Source organism: Hippocampus bargibanti, linkage group LG07 (genome assembly GCF_051943395.1).
Source record: "Hippocampus bargibanti isolate YZ-2025 linkage group LG07, ASM5194339v1, whole genome shotgun sequence".
Taxonomy (NCBI): Eukaryota; Metazoa; Chordata; class Actinopteri; order Syngnathiformes; family Syngnathidae; genus Hippocampus; species Hippocampus bargibanti.
This window is the reverse complement of record NC_142740.1, coordinates 7246734-7265878: the sequence shown is the minus strand read 5'-3', so window position 1 is coordinate 7265878 and position 19145 is coordinate 7246734. Positions and strand designations below refer to the sequence as shown.

At 39.3% G+C, this 19145-nt stretch overlaps 2 protein-coding genes across 7 annotated transcripts in view; both read right to left on the bottom strand.

The window, feature by feature from the left end:
• Nucleotides 1–614: 614 nt before the first annotated feature.
• Nucleotides 615–11584, bottom strand: LOC148895320 (GDP-L-fucose synthase-like). Of its 2 annotated transcripts, none has more exons than XM_089000057.1 (10): nucleotides 11434–11584; nucleotides 10917–11044; nucleotides 9107–9221; nucleotides 8895–9023; nucleotides 3396–3469; nucleotides 2526–2659; nucleotides 2287–2418; nucleotides 2120–2199; nucleotides 1083–1182; nucleotides 615–984 (listed from the first exon to the last, which is right to left on the bottom strand). In XM_089000057.1, the coding sequence occupies exons 2-10, from the start codon at nucleotides 11042–11044 to the stop codon at nucleotides 929–931; spliced, it is 948 nt and encodes a 315-aa protein (XP_088856183.1). In that variant the 5' UTR covers nucleotides 11434–11584; the 3' UTR covers nucleotides 615–928. The 2 variants fall into 2 exon arrangements, with proteins under 2 accessions (XP_088856183.1, XP_088856184.1); XM_089000058.1 differs by having other exon boundaries at nucleotides 9107–9218.
• A 1360-nt stretch (nucleotides 11585–12944) lies between these two features.
• eps15l1a (epidermal growth factor receptor pathway substrate 15 like 1a) overlaps nucleotides 12945–19145 on the bottom strand; it is a 54175-nt gene continuing 47974 nt past the window's right edge. For all 5 annotated transcript variants that reach the window (XM_089000548.1, XM_089000551.1, XM_089000550.1 and 2 more), the window contains one exon: nucleotides 12945–19059. In XM_089000548.1, the coding sequence (XP_088856674.1) occupies nucleotides 18913–19059 (147 nt within the window). In that variant the 3' untranslated portion in view covers nucleotides 12945–18912. The remainder of the gene's footprint in view (nucleotides 19060–19145) is intronic.

The window sequence follows — 19145 nt, the reverse complement described above, 5'->3', positions numbered from 1 at the left end:
CCAGAAATAATAATAATAATAATACATTTGATTTATAAGGGCCTTTCAAAACTCTCAAGGTCACTTTACAGTCACAGGATAAATTTTTCTGTGGGTGAGCAGCGGCGGCTACACGCGCCAACGTTTACTCAACCCGGAAGTAACTCGGATAGAAAGCCAGCTAGCTAACAGATAGCTAATATGCTGGTTTGTGACGAAAGTGTCCTTGAGAGCTTTGAAAGATAAAATAAAAAAAGATAAAATAGATAGCTAAGTAACTCAGATGGAAAGCTAGCTAGCTAATAGATAGCTAACAGGTAGCTAGCGAGGCCTTCACTCAACCCGGAAGTAACTCAGATAGAAAGATAGCTAGCTAATAGATAAGTAACTCGGATAGAAAGCTAGCTAGCTAGTAGATAGCTAACAGATAGCTAGAAAGTGTGTTTAAGGCAAAAAATGTTTGTCTGCCAAACATTTATTTCCCATAAGAAACAATTAAAAAGGAGAATAATCCGTTCCCAGGTCCCCATAAAACGATTTTCTATTAAATAAGCCTTAAAACTACACATACTATACCTTATTTTATGCATAATAAATGTGCTATTCGATTGCAATGAAAGAAATACAATGTACAGTATAATAAAATCATTTTATTGACCTTTGTGATGTAATTGCCTCTTGATGATAGCGGAGTGAAGTTGCTGTGCTTTCTCAGCGATAATACCCTCACTCACACAGTCCCCTGCTAGCTGCTTTTCGTTAATTCAAATCAACGATCAAGTTTTTCAACCTCTTCTATTGCCTGAGACCGTTGCATAGACAACACAGAAACACCCTTAGCCACACGTAGCAATGGTCGACTTAGCATACTGGTACTGGGATGCAAGGTTTGTGAGTTGCATTGGTTCCAGATTTTTTTTTGTTTGTTTTTTTTTTTGATCCGCCACTTTTATTTCCGAGCTGTGTCATAGTGTTTGACAAACCAGTCGCAGGTTTCCTCCAGAGCTGCGAAAGACATGGAAGGAAGGAACTCAGTGGACAAGCCCTGATCGTAAAAAAATAAACCAAAACAAAACAAAAAAATGCTTTGCAGGTCGGCTTACCTTGTTTGAAGGGTGTGAAGCGGAAATCCGGGCGATAGCGGCGCAGCTTGGCGTTGCTGGCTGTCTTTTTTAACTGCCCGTCTGATTTACTGGAGTCGTACTGTGGTTTGGGGGGGGGGGGGGTCAAGGCAATTTGGAGGGACAGTGATACCTTGGCTTATGAACTTAATTGGTTGCCTGATAGTGTGTGTGTCAGGCGTGTGTATTCCAAACATTAATTTCCCATAGGAAACCATTAAAATGAGAATAAGCCGTTCCCAGGTTCCCATAAAACATAATTGTCAACTAAAGAAGCCTTAAAATTACACAAAATATACCTTATGGATAGCTTTTTGCATCAAGTGTTTCAAGGAGCTCTGTACATCTTGGAAGTTGTGATTATTGCAACAGCAACAGATGCCATCAGACACACGAGAAACTTCATGAATAGCTGGTTCCCTTGCTTGTCTTTTCTCACCAAATTGTACAGATGGCGTGTGCGGGTTATTTGTGGAGCCTGATTGATGGGATATTTTAACCTTGCAGTCTACTCTCTGCCAATACAGTTGAAACAACTCAAAAATTCACTGTTTTCTATCCATTTTTGGTATTTTTTTCACTTTTGTTTTTTTTTTTGTTTCAAGCTCTGTCGTCTCCCTTTCGTATGTCTGTGTGTTTCTATAGCCCCTCCAACATCTCACTGCTGCATATGATCTGCAGCGTGTGTCCCCTCCCTCGCCTATTACGGATCTTGACCAATCACGTGCGGCTTTAACTGAAGACTAGGGGCGGGGAATGGAGGGAGGAAAAAAAGCTGGCTGCCATTTCAGGAGCTGCAGTCTACACTCTGCCTTTGAAATATCAATAAAGGTGAAACGAGTCCAAATCTCACTGTGTTTTCTATCCATTTTCTCACCTTTCACTTTTTTTTTCACTTTAGTTTTTTTTGTTTCAAGCTCTGTCGTCTGCCTTTCCTGTTTCATGTGCTCACAGTGTGCTCACATCGTGCTCACAGCGTGCAACAGCATTTCCTGTGCGTGTACTCGATTTTAGGATACAACCACTTGGCCTTTAAAGTCCAACGCTTGCACAACTGCGTCCGCAGCGTCTTTGATTGACACTTCATCTTCCTCCCCAACTGCAATCGACAGAGAGAAAAAAAACAACAACAAACAATCGCACTGGAAAATTCAGGCCGTCGTCATTTGGCAGGAGAAGAACTTACCGGAAAGGATGATGGGCTCAACTTCAGGATATTTCATCAAAACCCACAAGAGGAGACGTGCCAAATCCAAAGAGTATACAAACTGCCTTTGGGGGGTACCGGAACCCCAGACCACCAATGGCGTCCCCTCCTCTATGTGACACAACGTTGCGCGTACAGACCGTTTGCGCTCATTAGCACTTAGCGTCAAGTTTTGCTGCTGCTTATATCTGTGATGTCCAAAAAGATGCCCGACTTACTTTTGGCAATGTACGTTTTGTGAATGAGGCCGGGCAGGACGTGACCATCTTCGATACTGAAGTTGTCGTGGGGACCAAACACGTTCGTGGGAATCACAGCCGTGTAGCGTTTTCCGTGCTGCTGGAAATAAGCCCTGTGGAACAGAAATTTGTATTTATTTTAGACGAGTGAAAATCTTGACAGGGCGCTGTGTATCCTCTCCACTCAGCTATCGGCCATGATTGATTAAAATTTTGACCCTCCCCCCCCCAAAAAAAACGAGTTGGAAACTGGCAACAGGACCCAATTGACCTTTGACCTCTGCCACCCGAGTCCTATATTAACTTGTTACTTGCCATTTCCGAATAGAAAAGTGTGCCATGGAGCGCCATTCCCGAATTTGTTGGGATTTTGTTTTTGTTTTTTTTCAACGGAGGGTGCCGATAAAGCGCTGGACAGACCTCTGGCAATGGTTTTCTTTCCCTTCCACGAGGGGGCAACAATTGCCTTTTGTCCATGTTAGCGCTTTGTTACAGCTTCAGCTGTTGTTTAAGCGCTACATAAATCAATATGATTTCAAACTCAGATAACTCCAGACTCACATGACTTAGGAATTAAGCATTTTTTGATGAAAGAAGAGTGCCTAATGTTTCTTACCCGGCATTGAATGTTGATGTCATCATAAAACTCAATATTATGTGGGTCCTGCAATTTGAGTGAAAATGAGAAAAACCCTGGCACTGGACTGGACACATTTTTGCACATCATCTGCCAATGAATATGTTGAAGTACAAAAATGTGTAATTTGTGATTTAAATTCAGAGACTTCAACCACTGGGACATTTTTTCATCCTCCTTTACAGTTATGAAGTCTCTAATGAATACAATACCTGTTTTGGACATCAACCATTCTTTTTGCGTAGGCGTAGCCGAAGTTGGACTCGTGAGGTGGGCCGTTATGGATCTGTCCAAAAGGAACATAAAAATCAGGCAATGTTTAAGTTTTTGTTTGAAGCGTCACGGCAACGGAAATATAAAAATATGCATGACATCTTTGGTTCACAATCTGAAATCTGGATTAGGTGGAACATGTATCGGTCGGGCATCAACAAATGTGTGGTGTGAACACAAATCACAGAAACACAAAATTGGGGAATCTGAAATTTATGATTATGATGATGATTATTATTAGTATGATTATTATTGTGCTGAATATTCGTATTATTTTTATGATTATCCTTCTCATTATTACGCTGATTATTCTTATTATTATGCTGATTCTTCTTCTTATTATTAGAATAAATAAATTTATTTGTATTATTATTATTGTAAATAAAATGTACAATTATTATTATCAATAAAGTGTATTATTATTATATATACATTGTATTATTATTACTATTATAATAACTAAAATTACTCTTATTTTTATTACTATTATTATTATAATAAATACATTTATTATTATTATTATTATTATTATTGTAGATAAAACATAAAATGTATTATTACACATACATTGTATTATTATAATTACTATTAGTATAATAAATAAGTCTTCTTCTAATTATTATTATTACTACTATTATTATTAGAATAAATAAATATATGTATTTTTATTATTGTAAATAAAATGTATTATTATTATAAATAAAATGTATTATTATTATATATACATTGTATTATTATTACTATTATAATAACTAAAATTACTCTTATTTTTATTACTATTATTATTATAATAAATACATTATTATTATTATTATTATTATTATTGTAGATAAAACATATTATTATCATCATCAATAAAATGTATTATTACACATACATTGTATTATTATAATTACTATTAGTATAATAAATAAGTCTTCTTCTAATTATTATTATTACTATTATTATTAGAATAAATAAATATACGTATTTTTATTATTGTAAATAAAATGTATTATTATATATACATTGTATTATTATTACTATTATAATAACTAAAATTACTCTTATTTTTATTACTATTATTATTATAATAAATACATTTATTATTATTATTATTATTATTGTAGATAAAACATATTATTATCAATAAAATGTATTATTACACATACATTGTATTATTATAATTACTATTAGTATAATAAATAAGTCTTCTTCTAATTATTATTTTTACTATTATTATTAGAATAAATAAATATCTGTATTTTTATTATTGTAAATGAAATGTATTATTATTATAAATAAAATGTATTATTATTCTATGTACATTTTATTGGATTGGATTGGATATGCCTTTATTAGTCTCACAGTGGAGAAATTTACATTTCACAGCAGCAAAGTGATGAAAGGAATGAAAGTAGAAAAACAAAATACATGAGCTGCTGGAAAGGCAGCCACTCTCGCGGCGCCGTCTTGAAGTCAAAAGAACAAAAAAAACTAAATAACAAATAATATGACAGCATAGAGACAATATGACAAAACAAAGACACAGAGAGACATTCATTCTTCAGGACTTGCTGTACCCTCTTTGTGATGACATGAAGCAGTTCTAGAGGAAAGAGGAGAGGATGAAAGCGTCTTTCCACCAGTGGATTATTATTATTATTACTATTAATATTATAAATAAACTTAAAGGACAACCGACGTCACTTTTTTGTTTCTTAACTGACATCAGAAAAACGTTTTATAGCATCTAAAATACCCAAAACACGCAGTATGATATTTTTAGTCAAATGCAAAACACCAATAAATATGACTTAAAAGTGTCCAAAATCTGCAAAAAATTGAGCTGAGAATTGGGCATTTTCAGAAACCCGCCCCAAGTTTGTGACATCACGCTAAGACGTCTTGCATTGCTTGACAATCCAAACAATGGCTTCAGATTCGGAGAATATGCTTTCTTGTTACACCTCCAGTTATGAATATGATTCAAATAGTTCTGAAGAGGAAAGCATACATGTTTGCAATCGATTAAAGAATTTATTCCATGCCATTGGGTAGAAACGATCACCAGAGAAGAGGCACAAAATGGAGACTTCCTGTGGCCATCTCCCTTTCCACAGGTTGATAAATTCCTTATATGGAGCTTGGACACCCTCTTCTGGCGGCTTTTGGGTGCGACACAAGGTTTTCAGACCAAACAATACAGCAAAATACATTGACGTGATGGAAGGACTGCTACAATGTGTTTTTTCGGTCAGGAGGCGTTCCTTTAGTGACGTCACGTACGGACTCATCACCAACTCAAAAACAGGACTTCCTGAATATTCAGCGCGAGTCTTAAAACGTAAAATATAGCTATATGCGGTGGAATCTGTAAAATACGCTCAGTAGAAGTCATTTGAAGCCATTTTACAAATTATGCACACAACTTGTCCGGAGACGTCGGTTGACCTTTAATAATAATAATAATAATAAGTTTCGGGATAGATGGAGGACATTGATTCGCTGTGGCGACCCTTGAGGGGAAAAGCCGAAAGGAAAAGAATAATAATAATAATAATAAGTTTATTTATAATATTAATAGTAATATTATTATTATTATTAATTATTATTATTATTATTATTATTATTAAAAGGAGTCCAATATGGCGCCCGAGTAGGCAGCCGTCAACAAGTGCTGTCATGAGCCTTGCTTTTTTTTGTTGTTTTTGTCTTTTTTTGGTGTTTTCTTTTGTCACCTTGTGCAGTTGTGCGTCGTGTGGAATGGATACGGATTGTTTTTCAGCATTTTTGGCCACAACATTCATCAAGGAGGAGACTGTGCTGAGCGATTGCGCCTTTTCGGCAGCATGAATATGCCAGAACTGTTTTTGAATGGGAGGAATGTTGGTGCCATTCGACTGGCTTCGCTGGACAGCAAAAGGGCCATTGTGCTTTTTTGCGCCACTAATGGGCAGCATCTTCACAGCCCCGCTTTGTTCAGCGGAAAGGTCTGTCGTGCGGCGAGACAGCAAGCAGGTGGAAAGTTGGTAAAAGTTCACTCAGCCAGATGCAGGAAGGGTATTGTGAGTTTTCTTTATTTGAAGTTGATATCAGTTTTCGGCAGACCCCAGGTAACACTGCTCTCCAGGTTGTCCTTTGTCCCTCTTCTTCCTCCTCCAAGAGACTGGCTCAGGCTGGCTTTAAAGGTGCTTCACCTGAGCTTCTGGCCAATCAGGTCCCAGCGGCAATTGGCCATTCCCAGGTGGTTGCAATCACCTTCTCAATCAGTCTAAATCAATTAGTGGTCGCCCAACTCTACTGTTTTGGATGGGGAGAAATGTGCACCTTTCTCCCATCCAAAATCCAGAACACACAAAATTATTTAACATTTCTTTTAGCATCATGACATCATTCACCCCCCCTCCTCAGAGTTCAGACATTCTTGTCAAATAATCAGCAATAAAATTTGTTGTCAGGGCAGAGAATGTCATATGTGACAGGTCCTATTCTCCTAGTCACAGCGTATGGGCCCTGCCACTTTGCCAGTAGCTTACTTGATCCCATATGCAACAATATTAACACCTTCTGTCCAGGGTGCCAATCTCTCCCTGATAAATTCTTGCCGTTATTCTCGCTGGAGATCCTCTTCCAGCTCCTGACGTTCTGCATCTTCCGTTTCTTTCTGGAATTCTGGGTTCAGAAACCATGGGAATTGCAGCTTGTCTTAGATGATGAAACTGTGGAGGTTGGGCATGTTAAGTAACCCAACTTGGGAGTTTCTTGTGCGGGACGAAGGTTCGTTGGCCTGGCTGTTCGAGAGTCAGCGCCCCGGGGCTGCGGTCCCAGAGGGGGATAATGTTAACTAGATCGACTGTCAAATGTCCATTCTTACTTGTTGGGTGCATCTGATCTCTAGATCTGTTCAATCAACATCACCTCTTGTCTGAGTCTTAGGCTTCACCACTGGTTCCATCTCACTCTGCTCAGTTCCATCCTTGGCTTGGCAACTGTCAGACGCCTCATGGAAAAGAAGAACGGCATCTTCTTGGGGCAACTCAAGCTTCTGGTTTCCTTGATCCCCTTCAGAACTCTTCAGTCCAGTTTGGTTGGCCCGTGCTACACAACTTCTTACTCGTCCCACCTTCTTCCTCTCGGCTTCCTCTTATCTTTTCCACTTCAGCAAGGCGTAACGATCCCACCTTCTTCATGCAGGGTGAAACCATCCCACCACTGCCACCAATTGTCGTGCGGCGATACAGCAAGCAGGTGGAAAGTTGGTAAAAGTTCACTCAGCCAGATGCAGGAAGGGTATTGTGAGTTTTCTTTATTTGAAGTTGATATCAGTTTTCGGCAGACCCCAGGTAACACTGCTCTTCAGGTTGTCCTTTGTCCCTCTTCTTCCTCCTCCAAGAGACTGGCTCAGGCTGGCTTTAAAGGTGCTTCACCTGAGCTTCTGGCCAATCAGGTCCCAGCGGCAATTGGCCATTCCCAGGTGGTTGCAATCACCTTCTCAATCAGTCTAAATCAATTAGTGGTCGCCCAACTCTACTGTTTTGGATGGGGAGAAATGTGCACCTTTCTCCCATCCAAAATCCAGAACACACAAAATTATTTAACATTTCTTTTAGCATCATGACAAGGTCGGTGCTGTTGGACAGTCTGCGGTTGGATGGATGCATGGCTTGAGGAGCCCGCGATAAGAAGAAAGGAGCGTCAGCGCAGAGCGCCGATGCAGATGTGGAAGTGTCGCGGCTTGGAATTGAAGCAGATTTATGTGGGACAGGAAATGTGAGACAATCTCTTTTTGTCAATGGATGCTACAGTTGCGTGTTTGCGTTCAATATTTAGCTTGTAGTCGACGTGCACATTCCACCATGATGTCCCTGAACCATTGGTGAAAAGATGCTTTGACCCTCTCCTCTTTCATCTAGAAATGCTTTATGTAAGAAAAATGAATGAATGAATATTCTCTGTGTCTTTTAGTTGTAATATTGTCTTTATGTTGTCATATTATTTGTTTTTTTTGTTCTTTTGACTTCAAGCCGCAAGAGTGGCTGCCTTTCCAGCAGCTCATGTATTTTGTTTTTCTACTTTCATTCCTTTTATCACTTTGCTGCTGTGAAATGTGAATTTCTCCACTGCGAGACAAATAAAGGCAAATCCAAATTATTGAGTTTTGAAAGGCGCTCAGAAATTAAATGTATTACTATTACTACTACTACTACTATTATTATTATTATTATTACCCATATATCCTTCCGGTGCAATATTCATCAATCATGAACACGTTCCAACTGATTAATTGACCTTCATAATAGACTAATTAAATAACACATTTCAATTCAATATCTCTTTTTTTAAATATGAACAAATCGACTGCGGCCATTGAATATTCACCTGCCGTCTTCAAAATAATCACTAGAATAGGATGCGGTCAAAAAAACACAATCTCATACCACATAAACAGCACTTACCATGGTTTCATCGATGGGATATGTGGTCTTATCGGGAAATATGCAGGTGGACAGACAGGAAACCACCTTAACTACGCCAGATTCATGTGCGGCCTGCAGCACATTGTCATTGATGTGGACGTTATTCCTCTGAAAAGAAGAAACGCAGCAGCCGTGAAGAGCTGGCGAGTGTGACAATTACCATAGCAAAAAGAGGCAAGCCGTGAAAGTACCCAAAAGTCCAGGTTGCACTTCAAATTTTTGAAAAGTCCTCCCACCATGGCAGCCAAGTGGATCACATGGCTCGGTTGGTGTTTCTTAAACACGGCCCGCGTCTCATTCATGCTACTAGAAGAGACAGGCATAAAGCGTCAAGAAAACAAAATGATTGACGGCGAGTTCAAAATGTTGTTTTTGAGTACAGTCATACCTTGGCTTACGAACTTAATTGGTTCCCAGAAAGTGTGTGTAAGGCGAAAAGTGTGTATTCCAAACATTAATTTCCCATAGAAACCATTAAAATGAGAATAATCCGTTCCCAAGTCCCCATAAAACACAGGTGTCAAAGTCAAGGCCCGCGGGCCAAATCCGGCCCGCCACATCATTTTTTTCGGCCCGCGAAAGCAAATCAAACTTGTTAAATTCCATGATGATTGCTCAAATCTGAGCCAAAATTTCATATTTTTGGATGTCAACCACAATGAAAGTCATTATTCTTGACTTCAGATTTGAAAGCGAGTTATTCATTAATTTGCTGTGTGCTCTATATGTAATATTTGAAGGGATTTAAACATTTTAATGGGTTCCCCAAATTCATAACGGCCCTTGAGAGGAAACCATAACTACAATGTGGCCCGCGGCAAAAAATAACTTTGACACCCCTGCCATACAACATAATTTTCAACTTCTCCTTCTTTTCCTTTCGGCTTTTCCCTTCAGGGGTCGCTACAGCGAATCATGTCCTCCATCTATCCCGGTTTTGTGCATCCTCTTCTCTCACACCAGCTACCTTCATGTCCTCTCTGACCACATCCATAAACCTCCTCTTCGGTCTTCCTCTCGGTCTCCTGCCTGGCAGCTCAAGGCTCAGCATCATTCTCCCGATATAGTCACTCTATCTCCTCTGGACATGTCCAAACCATCTCAGTCTGGTCTCTCTGACTTTCTCTCCAAAGCCTCTAATATGAGTTGTCCCTCTAATGTACTCATTCCTGATCCTATCCAACCTGGTCACTCCCAAAGAAAACCTCAACATCTTCAGCTCTGCTTCCTGTCTTTTCTTCAGTGGCACTGTCTTCAGTCCAAACATCATGGCAGGTCTCACCACCGTTTTACACACGTTTCATTTAATCCTAGCTGAACCCCTTTATCACACATGAAATGTAAATTTCTCCACTGAGAGACTAATAAAGGGAAATCCAATCTAATAATAAATGTCCTATGGTATTTTAATTAGAGAAATAAACTGTACTATATAATAAAGTCATTCTATTTACCTTTGTGATGGTCATTGATGGCTTGATAGAATAGATGGCTTTTTGCATCAAGTGTCTCAAGGACCGGACCTCTGGATTGTAAATCTTGGAAGTGCTATTGCAACAGCCACCGATGCAGGGAGGGACATTAGAAACTTCATGAAAAGCTGGTTCCCTTGCTTGTCTTTTCTCTTCAAATTGTACAGATGGCTTGTGTGGAGCCTGATTGATGGGATATTTTAATCTTGCAGTTTACACTCTGCCTTTGAACTATCAATAAAGCTCAATCAGTATCAATAAAGTTGAAACAAGTCCAAATTTCACTGTTTTCTATCAATTTTCTCACAATTTCACTTTTGTTTTTGTTTCAAGCTCTGAAGCTCCAAGAACCCGCTCGTTCGCGAACGACACATCACTTATTGTGGCGCGCTGCGTGATTCCCGAAAAATAGTTTGTATGCCAGGATTATATTCTCGCGAATTTAATGTTCGTAAAGCGAAAGGTTTGTTAGCTAAAGCGTTCGTAAGACAAGGTATCACTGTATTTTTTTATTTATTTTTTTGCCCACGTGAGGTCGGCATCTTTGGAGGACAGGAAGATCCACTCTTCCCCTTCGTATCCTGCCCTTTCCTCTTGGACCACACGTTGGATGGCCATCCCCACCAAGCCAGAACCTCCAGTTACCAGCACCCTCATCTGAACATTTGCAGAAGGTGGCAAAAAATGCGTGTTATAGAAAAAAATATGCAGGTTACTGGTCATTGAATCTACAAGAAGTAACAATGTTGACAAGCGGGGCAGGCAAGTGGGTAAAAGTTACAATTTTGACAAACTAGGTAGGCAAGTGGGTAAAAGTAACAATATTGACATTCAATGGAACGAATTTAAACGACTAAAAATGTTCGCGATGGTATATTTGAACATTTAAAGCGACAGATTTTATTCTAAAGAATGGATAAACACTTGTTTGTGGCGTCATCATAAGTGATGACAATTGATCGAAGTCGCTAAAGTAAAAGTCGATGTAAGCTAAAAATTAGCATTTGGGCATTTTCACAAGGAACTTATGGCATAAAATGAGGTACCTCGTCGTAGAAACTCGTATCACTTGGATCCTGTTTTTGAAGAACGAGCTCGAAGGTTTAGCGTTGTGAATTCTGAATGTGAAGAAAACGTCAGCCGTAGGTGGGAATTAACTCCACAACATCCTTTGTACAAAGTTACGACAGTGTACAGCCGCTTCCGGTTCCGCATTCAAAAAAAATAAGACGAATTTGTTATCTGGTGCGGAAGTAAAAAAATGGAACGGTGTTACGGGATTTTTATACACTTTAAAGGACAACCGACGTCTCCGGACAAGTTGTGTCCATAATTTGTAAAATGGCTTCAAATGACTTCTACTGGGCGTATTTTAATAAGATTCCACAGCATATAGCTATATTTTACGTTTTAAGACTCGCGCTGAATATTCAGGAAGTCTTGTTTTTGAGTTGGTGACGAGTCTGTACGTGACGTCGCTAAAGGAACGCCCCTGACCGAAAAAAAAAAGACACATTGTAGCTTCCATCGCGTCAATGCATTTTGCTGTACTTGTTTGGTCTGACAACCTCGTGTTGCACCAAAAAGCCGCCAGAAGAGGACGACCAAGCTCCATGGAAGGAATTTATCAGCCTGTGGAAACGGGCTGATTAAGTCCTGACAGGAGCTTGAACGCCATTTTCTGCCTCTTTTTGGGTGATACATGTCCCCCCAATGTTGCATACAAAATGGCACAGAATAAATTCTTTCATCGATTGCAAACATGTACGCTTTCCTCTTCAGAACTATTTGAATCATATTCATAACTGGATGTGTAACTAGAAAGCATATTCTCCGAATCTGAAGCCATTGTTTTGATTCTCCAGCAATGCAAGACGTCTTGGCGGGACATCATGAACTGGGGGCGGGACTTTCTGAAAATGCCCAATTCGCAGCTCATTTTTTTGCAGATTTTGGACACTCCAAGTCATTTTTATTGGTGTTTTGCATTTGAATAAAAATATCATACTGCGTGTTTTGGGTATTTTAGATGTTATAAAACGTTTTTCTGATGTCAGTTAAGAAACAAAAAAGTGACATCAGTTATCCTTTAACAATCAAGATGTTACTTATGTTAAGTTTTTACAACATCCCTTGGACAAGCATGCGTGTGTGAAATTATCAGATTCTTCATATTTTGGAAATGTTGGTTTGTTTCGCAACATAATAATAATAATAATATATTTCACTTATAAGCGCCTTTCAAATCTCTGAAGGTCACTTTACAGTCACAGAATATGTTTTTCTGTGCGTGCAGCGGCAGCCACACGCGCCAGAGTTCACTCAACTCAAATAGATAACGAGCTAACATGCTAATAGCTACCCGCAGAAAAAATATCCTGTGACTGTAAAGTGTCCTTGAGTTTCGAAAGGCGCTTATAAAAAATATGTATTATTATTATTATTATTATTATTATTATTATTATTATTAAATAGATAGTCAGAGACAGCTAGCTAGCTATATAACTAAATCCGGATACATGAGGCACCACAGCAAAACCAAAGAGAGACAAAAGGGTAAATTTCAAAATTACTTTTACTGAAACAATCTCAGCTACTGGTAAACACGAGAAAAAATAGGAATGAGCAGATTTCAAGGGAGAATTGGATCAAAAATTTGTCAGACAGAGATCTCTCAGAGACAGAAAAGGCTGTACTAACCAAAGGTTTAAATTTCTAAGTAACTCCTAAAACAATACCTACAATAGATTACATCACAGCTACTGAATCGGCTATTAAAAATAACAAACTTTCGTATGCAGAGGCAGATTATCTATACATTAAAATATCAGCCCTTCTCAGTAGTGCCAAACTACCTCCGTCCAACATAACATTAGAAGAGAGAAAGGCGTTAACTACTCTACAAAAAGACAAAAATATTACTATTTTGCCAGCAGACAAGGGCAGATGCACAGTGCTTCTCAACACATTGGATTATGAAGACAAAATAAATAGGTTAATCAGTGATTCTAACACTTCCGTCATGTCTGGACATTAGGGATATATAAATAGGGCCGATACGACCAGTAAGACTTTAGTTCGCTGACGAAGCCTCTTGGATAGGAGGTGACACGTCCAACATCTTCAAAAAAGTACAGATGACGTCTGACGAAACCTTCTCATCGATGGACCACTCCTGTACGACTGAGAGCTTACACAGACGTATATAACTAATAGATAGAAAGCTAGCCAGCTAGGTATCCACTATCCAGCCGGCTAGCCATTAACCATCTACCAGCTAGCTTTGTATTTATTTGCACAGATAATAGATAACTAATAGATAGCCAACTAACTTGCGTTCTCTCTTACTTGGTGCTTTGTCATGGCTAGTTTTTGTTTTGCTCATTAAGTTAATGCAGATGCTTAATATAGCAAAACGGTTTCCCTTGATAATAATAATAAGACATTTTATTTATAAGTGCCTTTCAAAACTCTCAAGGACACTTTACAGTCACAAGTGCCTGGTAAAGACCCCAACAAGTTTAGCTGGTCGAGTTAGCTTTTCCTGAAACCTGAAGGTTTTGTGCTAACACTGACTTCTATTTGGAATGACTGGTAACTACCCTCCTCCTCGACCAAGGCCTCAGTTAAAAAAAACACAATGCTGCCATCAGACATCTTATATACTTTTACCTTTCGCTAGTTGGAAAATTGTAAGAAGCTAGCCAACTAGATAGCTCACAGATAGCTAATATATTGCATTGGATGTCCCTTTATTCGTCTCACAGTGGAGAAATGTACATTTCACAGCAACAAAGTTATGAAAGGAAAAGGCAAGAAGTAGAAAAACAAAATACAGTAGCTGCTGGAAATGCAGCCACTCTACCAGCGCCATCTTGTGGTAAAAAAAAATAAACAAAAAAACTAAATAACAATAATGACAACACAAAGACAGTCATTCATTCTTCAGCACTTGCTGTACCCTCTTTGTGACATGAAGCAGTTCTAGATGAAAGAAGATAGCAAATAGCTAGCTAGTTAGCTAACAATTATTTATCCAAAAGGAACGCTGGCGCATGTGGCTGCCGATGCTCATCTACAGAAAAACTGATACTGTGACTGTAAAGTGACCTTGAGAGTTTTGAAAGGCGCTTATAAATGAAATGTATTATTATTATGTTAATTGTGTGTGTGTGTGTGTGCGTGTCTAAAAGACAAGAAAGAGAAGAAAGAGCATGCCAAGTAGTAAGTATTTTTTTCTTTCTTTCAACCCAGACGTCTGATGGAGAAGATCACAATTGTTTTCTCCTTTTTTTTACAAGATGATAAAGTATACACAGCATCTGGATCAAGACAGCTCAGCAAAAGAAGACAATAGAATGCACACGTAAGGAAATCAGGGTTAACAACGTACCCTTTAACATTTGTTAATATACTTTCTCCCATTTTTCCCCATTGCCCCAAAACAAATCAGAAACTGCTAGTGCAACAAACTGATGAAGAACAAATGATAAACATACACGACATAAACAAATAAAACAACTATTGCACAAGTGAGAAAAATACAGCATTAAGGGTGTTGAATTGTTCCCGCTGAAAAAAAGCGGGACATGGCGCACGGGGCTGAGGTTTCACAGTAGAGCTCAATTGGGGCTAAAATGGCTAATTGGATAATGCCTGATGATCTTAAAGGATGCGCCAAAGCGTCTTGTTAGCTGGCGGCTAGTGACCAACCAGCGATATGTGATCAAGTTAGCAAAGTAGAAATGAAATAGGCAATTTTAAAATGGAGGCAGAGTAACATGAGCAGACCTAGCCTGCGTGTCATCTGTTGCCTGCTAGCTCATACCTAGTTGCCTCATTCAAAGGTTAGGGTGTGGGGGAAATTGTCATTTCATCCACAAACTCAATAAAATTATGGATTTTACATCTTAGCTGCTATGACATGGCAAAATGCTAAAATGTAGCATGTTAGCTTGTTGACATCACAAAAAAAAACAATAATTTAAAACGCTATGTTTGCAGTTCAGGCGAGGAGAGGAAAACAAGACAACATGAGCAGAGCTAGCCCGTGAGCTAGCCCGTGAACTAGCCCATCAGCTAGCCCGTGAACTAGCCGTGAGCTAGCCCGTGAGCTAGCCTCCAGCTTCAACGAGAGTCACAAGCAAATCCACCATTTGTTCAATCAATTGCGTAAAGAAAACAATCGGCTTGTTAGTTCGGAGAGTTAACGGTTTTAGCTTAGCGACACCATTTCAAACCAAACAGCCAAAACAAAAAGTGTATGGGTGAACTGTTAAGCTAGCCTGTGAGGTAGCCCGTGAGTTATCTCGTGAGCTAGCCTCCGGCTTCAACGAGAGTCACAAGCAAATCCGCCATTTGTTCAATCAATTCAGTCAAGAAAACAATCGGCTTGTAAGTTCGGAGTGTTAGTGGTTTTAGCTTAGCAACACAATTTCAAACTAAACAGCCAAAAACTGTATGGTGAACTGTTAAGCTAGCCCGTGAGCTACCCCGTGAACTAGCCCGTGAGCTAGCCTCCAGCTTCAACGCGAGTCACAAGCAAATATGCTATTTGTTCAAACAATTCAGTCAAGAAAACAATCGGCTTGTTAGTTTGGAGTGTTAGCGGTTTTAGCTTAGTGACACCATTTCAAACCAAACAGCCAAAAAGTGGATGGGTGAACTGTAAACCTAAAAAAGAAAAACACTCATTTGAAATGCAGTGGAAGTGGCGCCTCCAATTTAGCTGCTAAGACATGGCAAAATGCTAAAATGCTAATCACAAAGAAAAAAATATATTTAAAATGCTATGTTTGGGGTTCAGGCGAGCAGAGGCAAAACAAGACAACATGAGCAGAGCTAGCCCGTGAGCTAGCCCATGAGATAGCCCGTGAGCTAGTGCGTGAGCTATCCCGTGAGCTAGCCTCCGGCTTCAATGAGTCACAAGCAAATTTGTTCAATCAATTCACTCAAGAAAAAAAATGGCTCGTTTGTTGGAAGTGTTAGCGGTTTTAGCTTAGTGACACAATTTCAAACCAAACAGCCAAAAAGTGTATGGGTGAACTGTTAAGCTAGGCCCTGAGCTAGCCTGTGAACTCGCCCGTGAGCTAGCTTGTCAGCTAGCCAATGAGCTAGCCTTCAGCTTCAACGAGAATCACAAGCAAATCCGCCATTTGTTCAATCGATTCAGTCAAGAAAACAATCGGCTTGTTAGTTGCGAGTGTTAGCGGTTTTAGCTTAGCAACACCATTTGAAAACAAATAGCCAAAAAGTGGTTGGGTCAACTGTAAACCTAAAAAAACACTCATTTGAAATGCGGTGGAAGTGTTTGAATTTTGGAGGGGTGTGGGGGGAAGAACGACAGGCATTTTGCAATTCAAAGTCATCCATTTGTTTTTACAGTTCTGATCAATATTTACTGATAAAAACAGCAATATTGGCCATTTTGGGAGGGATTTCTCATTCTTATTAAGACCACTTCAAGCTGGAGTATAACAGCCATTGGTGTTAAATTCAGATTTCTATTTACAGAGACATTCTGGGGCGACCCCCCCGCCCACCCCCAGTCGTCAATCATAGCATCACACACATTTCTAGATGTTTTTTTGAAGTGGTTGAGGTTTGCGAAGGAGCGCAATGTAAACCATCCTATAATCAGGAATAAATAAGTACGGCAGGTTTCATACAGAGAAGATAAATGATTAAAAAAATGTCAGCAGTGTGTGTGTGTGTGTGTGTGGTCAGTCACGGCCAGTCCATTCGGTTGCTGGTTCAAGTAAACAACAATAAAAAATACAAAAAAAGTTAGCGAGTGGTTAAAATATTTCCAGTTTCTAGCGGGGTCTCATTCTGTCCAGCAACGTCATCAGTTATAGTTCAAAAAACATCTCCAAAATCAAAATTAAAAATAAACAACAACAAAGGATTCCCTCATAAAGTGATAAAAATGTGTGCAATCACAAGCTAATACTGCTAACCGCTACTCCCGTTTACTTTTTTTATTAGTTTATGGAAATCGAGTCGTCTATTTGCAGTCTTTTGAAAGTGAACGCATCATTAGCCAATCGTAGAGATCAATACGGACAAAAAAAAAAGTAAAAAAATCAGACCGTCAGGGTAATTTAGAATTCTTCAATTAAGCGGAACAAAGTTGAGGGGTGTGAAAACACACGGTAGCGTCAGGATTGGACGCTTAGGGGAAATGACACGCTTTAAAAAGAAAGCGTGATGGGGCTAAAAAAGATGAGGTAACGTTGCTAACGGCTAACATACCGAAAATTGTAATAAGCTAGCCGTTTTCGTTTTTTTTTTTTTGGGTGGCACGTTAAAAAAAACACTGAGTGGAGGTGTTTTCCAGATTTTTTCTTCATCACAGTGAATTGTTAATAACGACGATGATGATGATGTTGCAAAGCGTCTAATCCCATTCAGTCATTCTGGAGCGTTTATTATAAATGTTTTTTTTTAGCACCCGTGGATGCTAACCGACGGTGCCTGGGCTTCACGCAATACAGTGATACCTTGGCTTACGAAGTTAATTGGTTCCCAGAAAGTGTGTGTAAGGTGAAAAGTGCGTATTCCAAACATTAATTTCCCAAAGGAAACCAATAAAATGAGAATAATCCGTTCCCAGATCCCCGTAAAATATAATTTTCAACTACATAAGCCTTAAAACTACACAAATATACCTTATTTTATGTATAATAAATATGCTATGGTATTGTAATTAAAGAAATAAACTGTACTGTAAAATCAAGTTGTTTTATTCACCTTTGTGATGGTCGTTGATGGCTTGATGGAATAGATAGCTTTTTGCATAAAGTGTCTCAAGGAGCTCTGCGTTGTAAATCTTGGAAGTAACGGTATTGCAACAGCAACAGATGCATGCAGACACACTAGAAACTTCATTAATAGCTGCTTCCCTTGTTTGTCTTTTCTCTTCTAATTATACATATGGCTTGTGCGGGTTATTTGTGGAGCCTCATTGATTTTAACCTTGTCTTTGAACTATAAATAAAGTTGAAACGAGTCCAAATTTCACTGTTTTCTATCCATTTTCTCACCTTTTCACTTTTTCTTTGTAGTGATATCAAGCTCTGTGTGACTACACCCCTTCCTGTTTCATGTGCGACTCAGTGTGCTTCTGTTTCTCTCACTCCTCCCTCTTCTCCTGACTGCTGCGTGTGTCCCATCCCTCCTCTACCACGGATCTTGACCAATCGCGTGCGGCTTTAACCGAAGACTGGGGGCGGGGAATAGAGGCCAAAAAAAAGTCGGCTGCCATTTCCATCTCTTTGTTCGGAGCTCCAAGAACCGGCTCGTTCGCGAATGACACATCACTCATTGTGGCGCTTTGTATAGCAGTTTGTATACCAAGATTATATTCTCGCGAATTTAACGTTCGTAAGGCGAAAAGTTCAATTCGCTAAAGCGTTCGTAAGCCAAGGTATCACTGTACTACGAAGTGGCTTGCATTGTTTTTTTTTTGTGTGTGTGTGTATGTGTGGAGTGGATATTCAAGAGTCATGTCGGTGGGCGACCAGTCACGCATTGGACATCTCAGCCTTGCTCAGGGCAATGGCGAGCTCCAGGTCTTCCTGCTCCTGCTGCCGGAGACGTTTCAGGCGCTCGCGCTCGGCCCGCTCGCTCTCACGTTTGGCCCACTCCAGTTGCTGAGCTTCATTATTAAACTGACAATGAAAAGCAAAAAAAAAAAAAAAAAAAAAAATATCGAAGAATGTCTTCTGTCTCGTTTTCACATCTCGATATGGAAAAA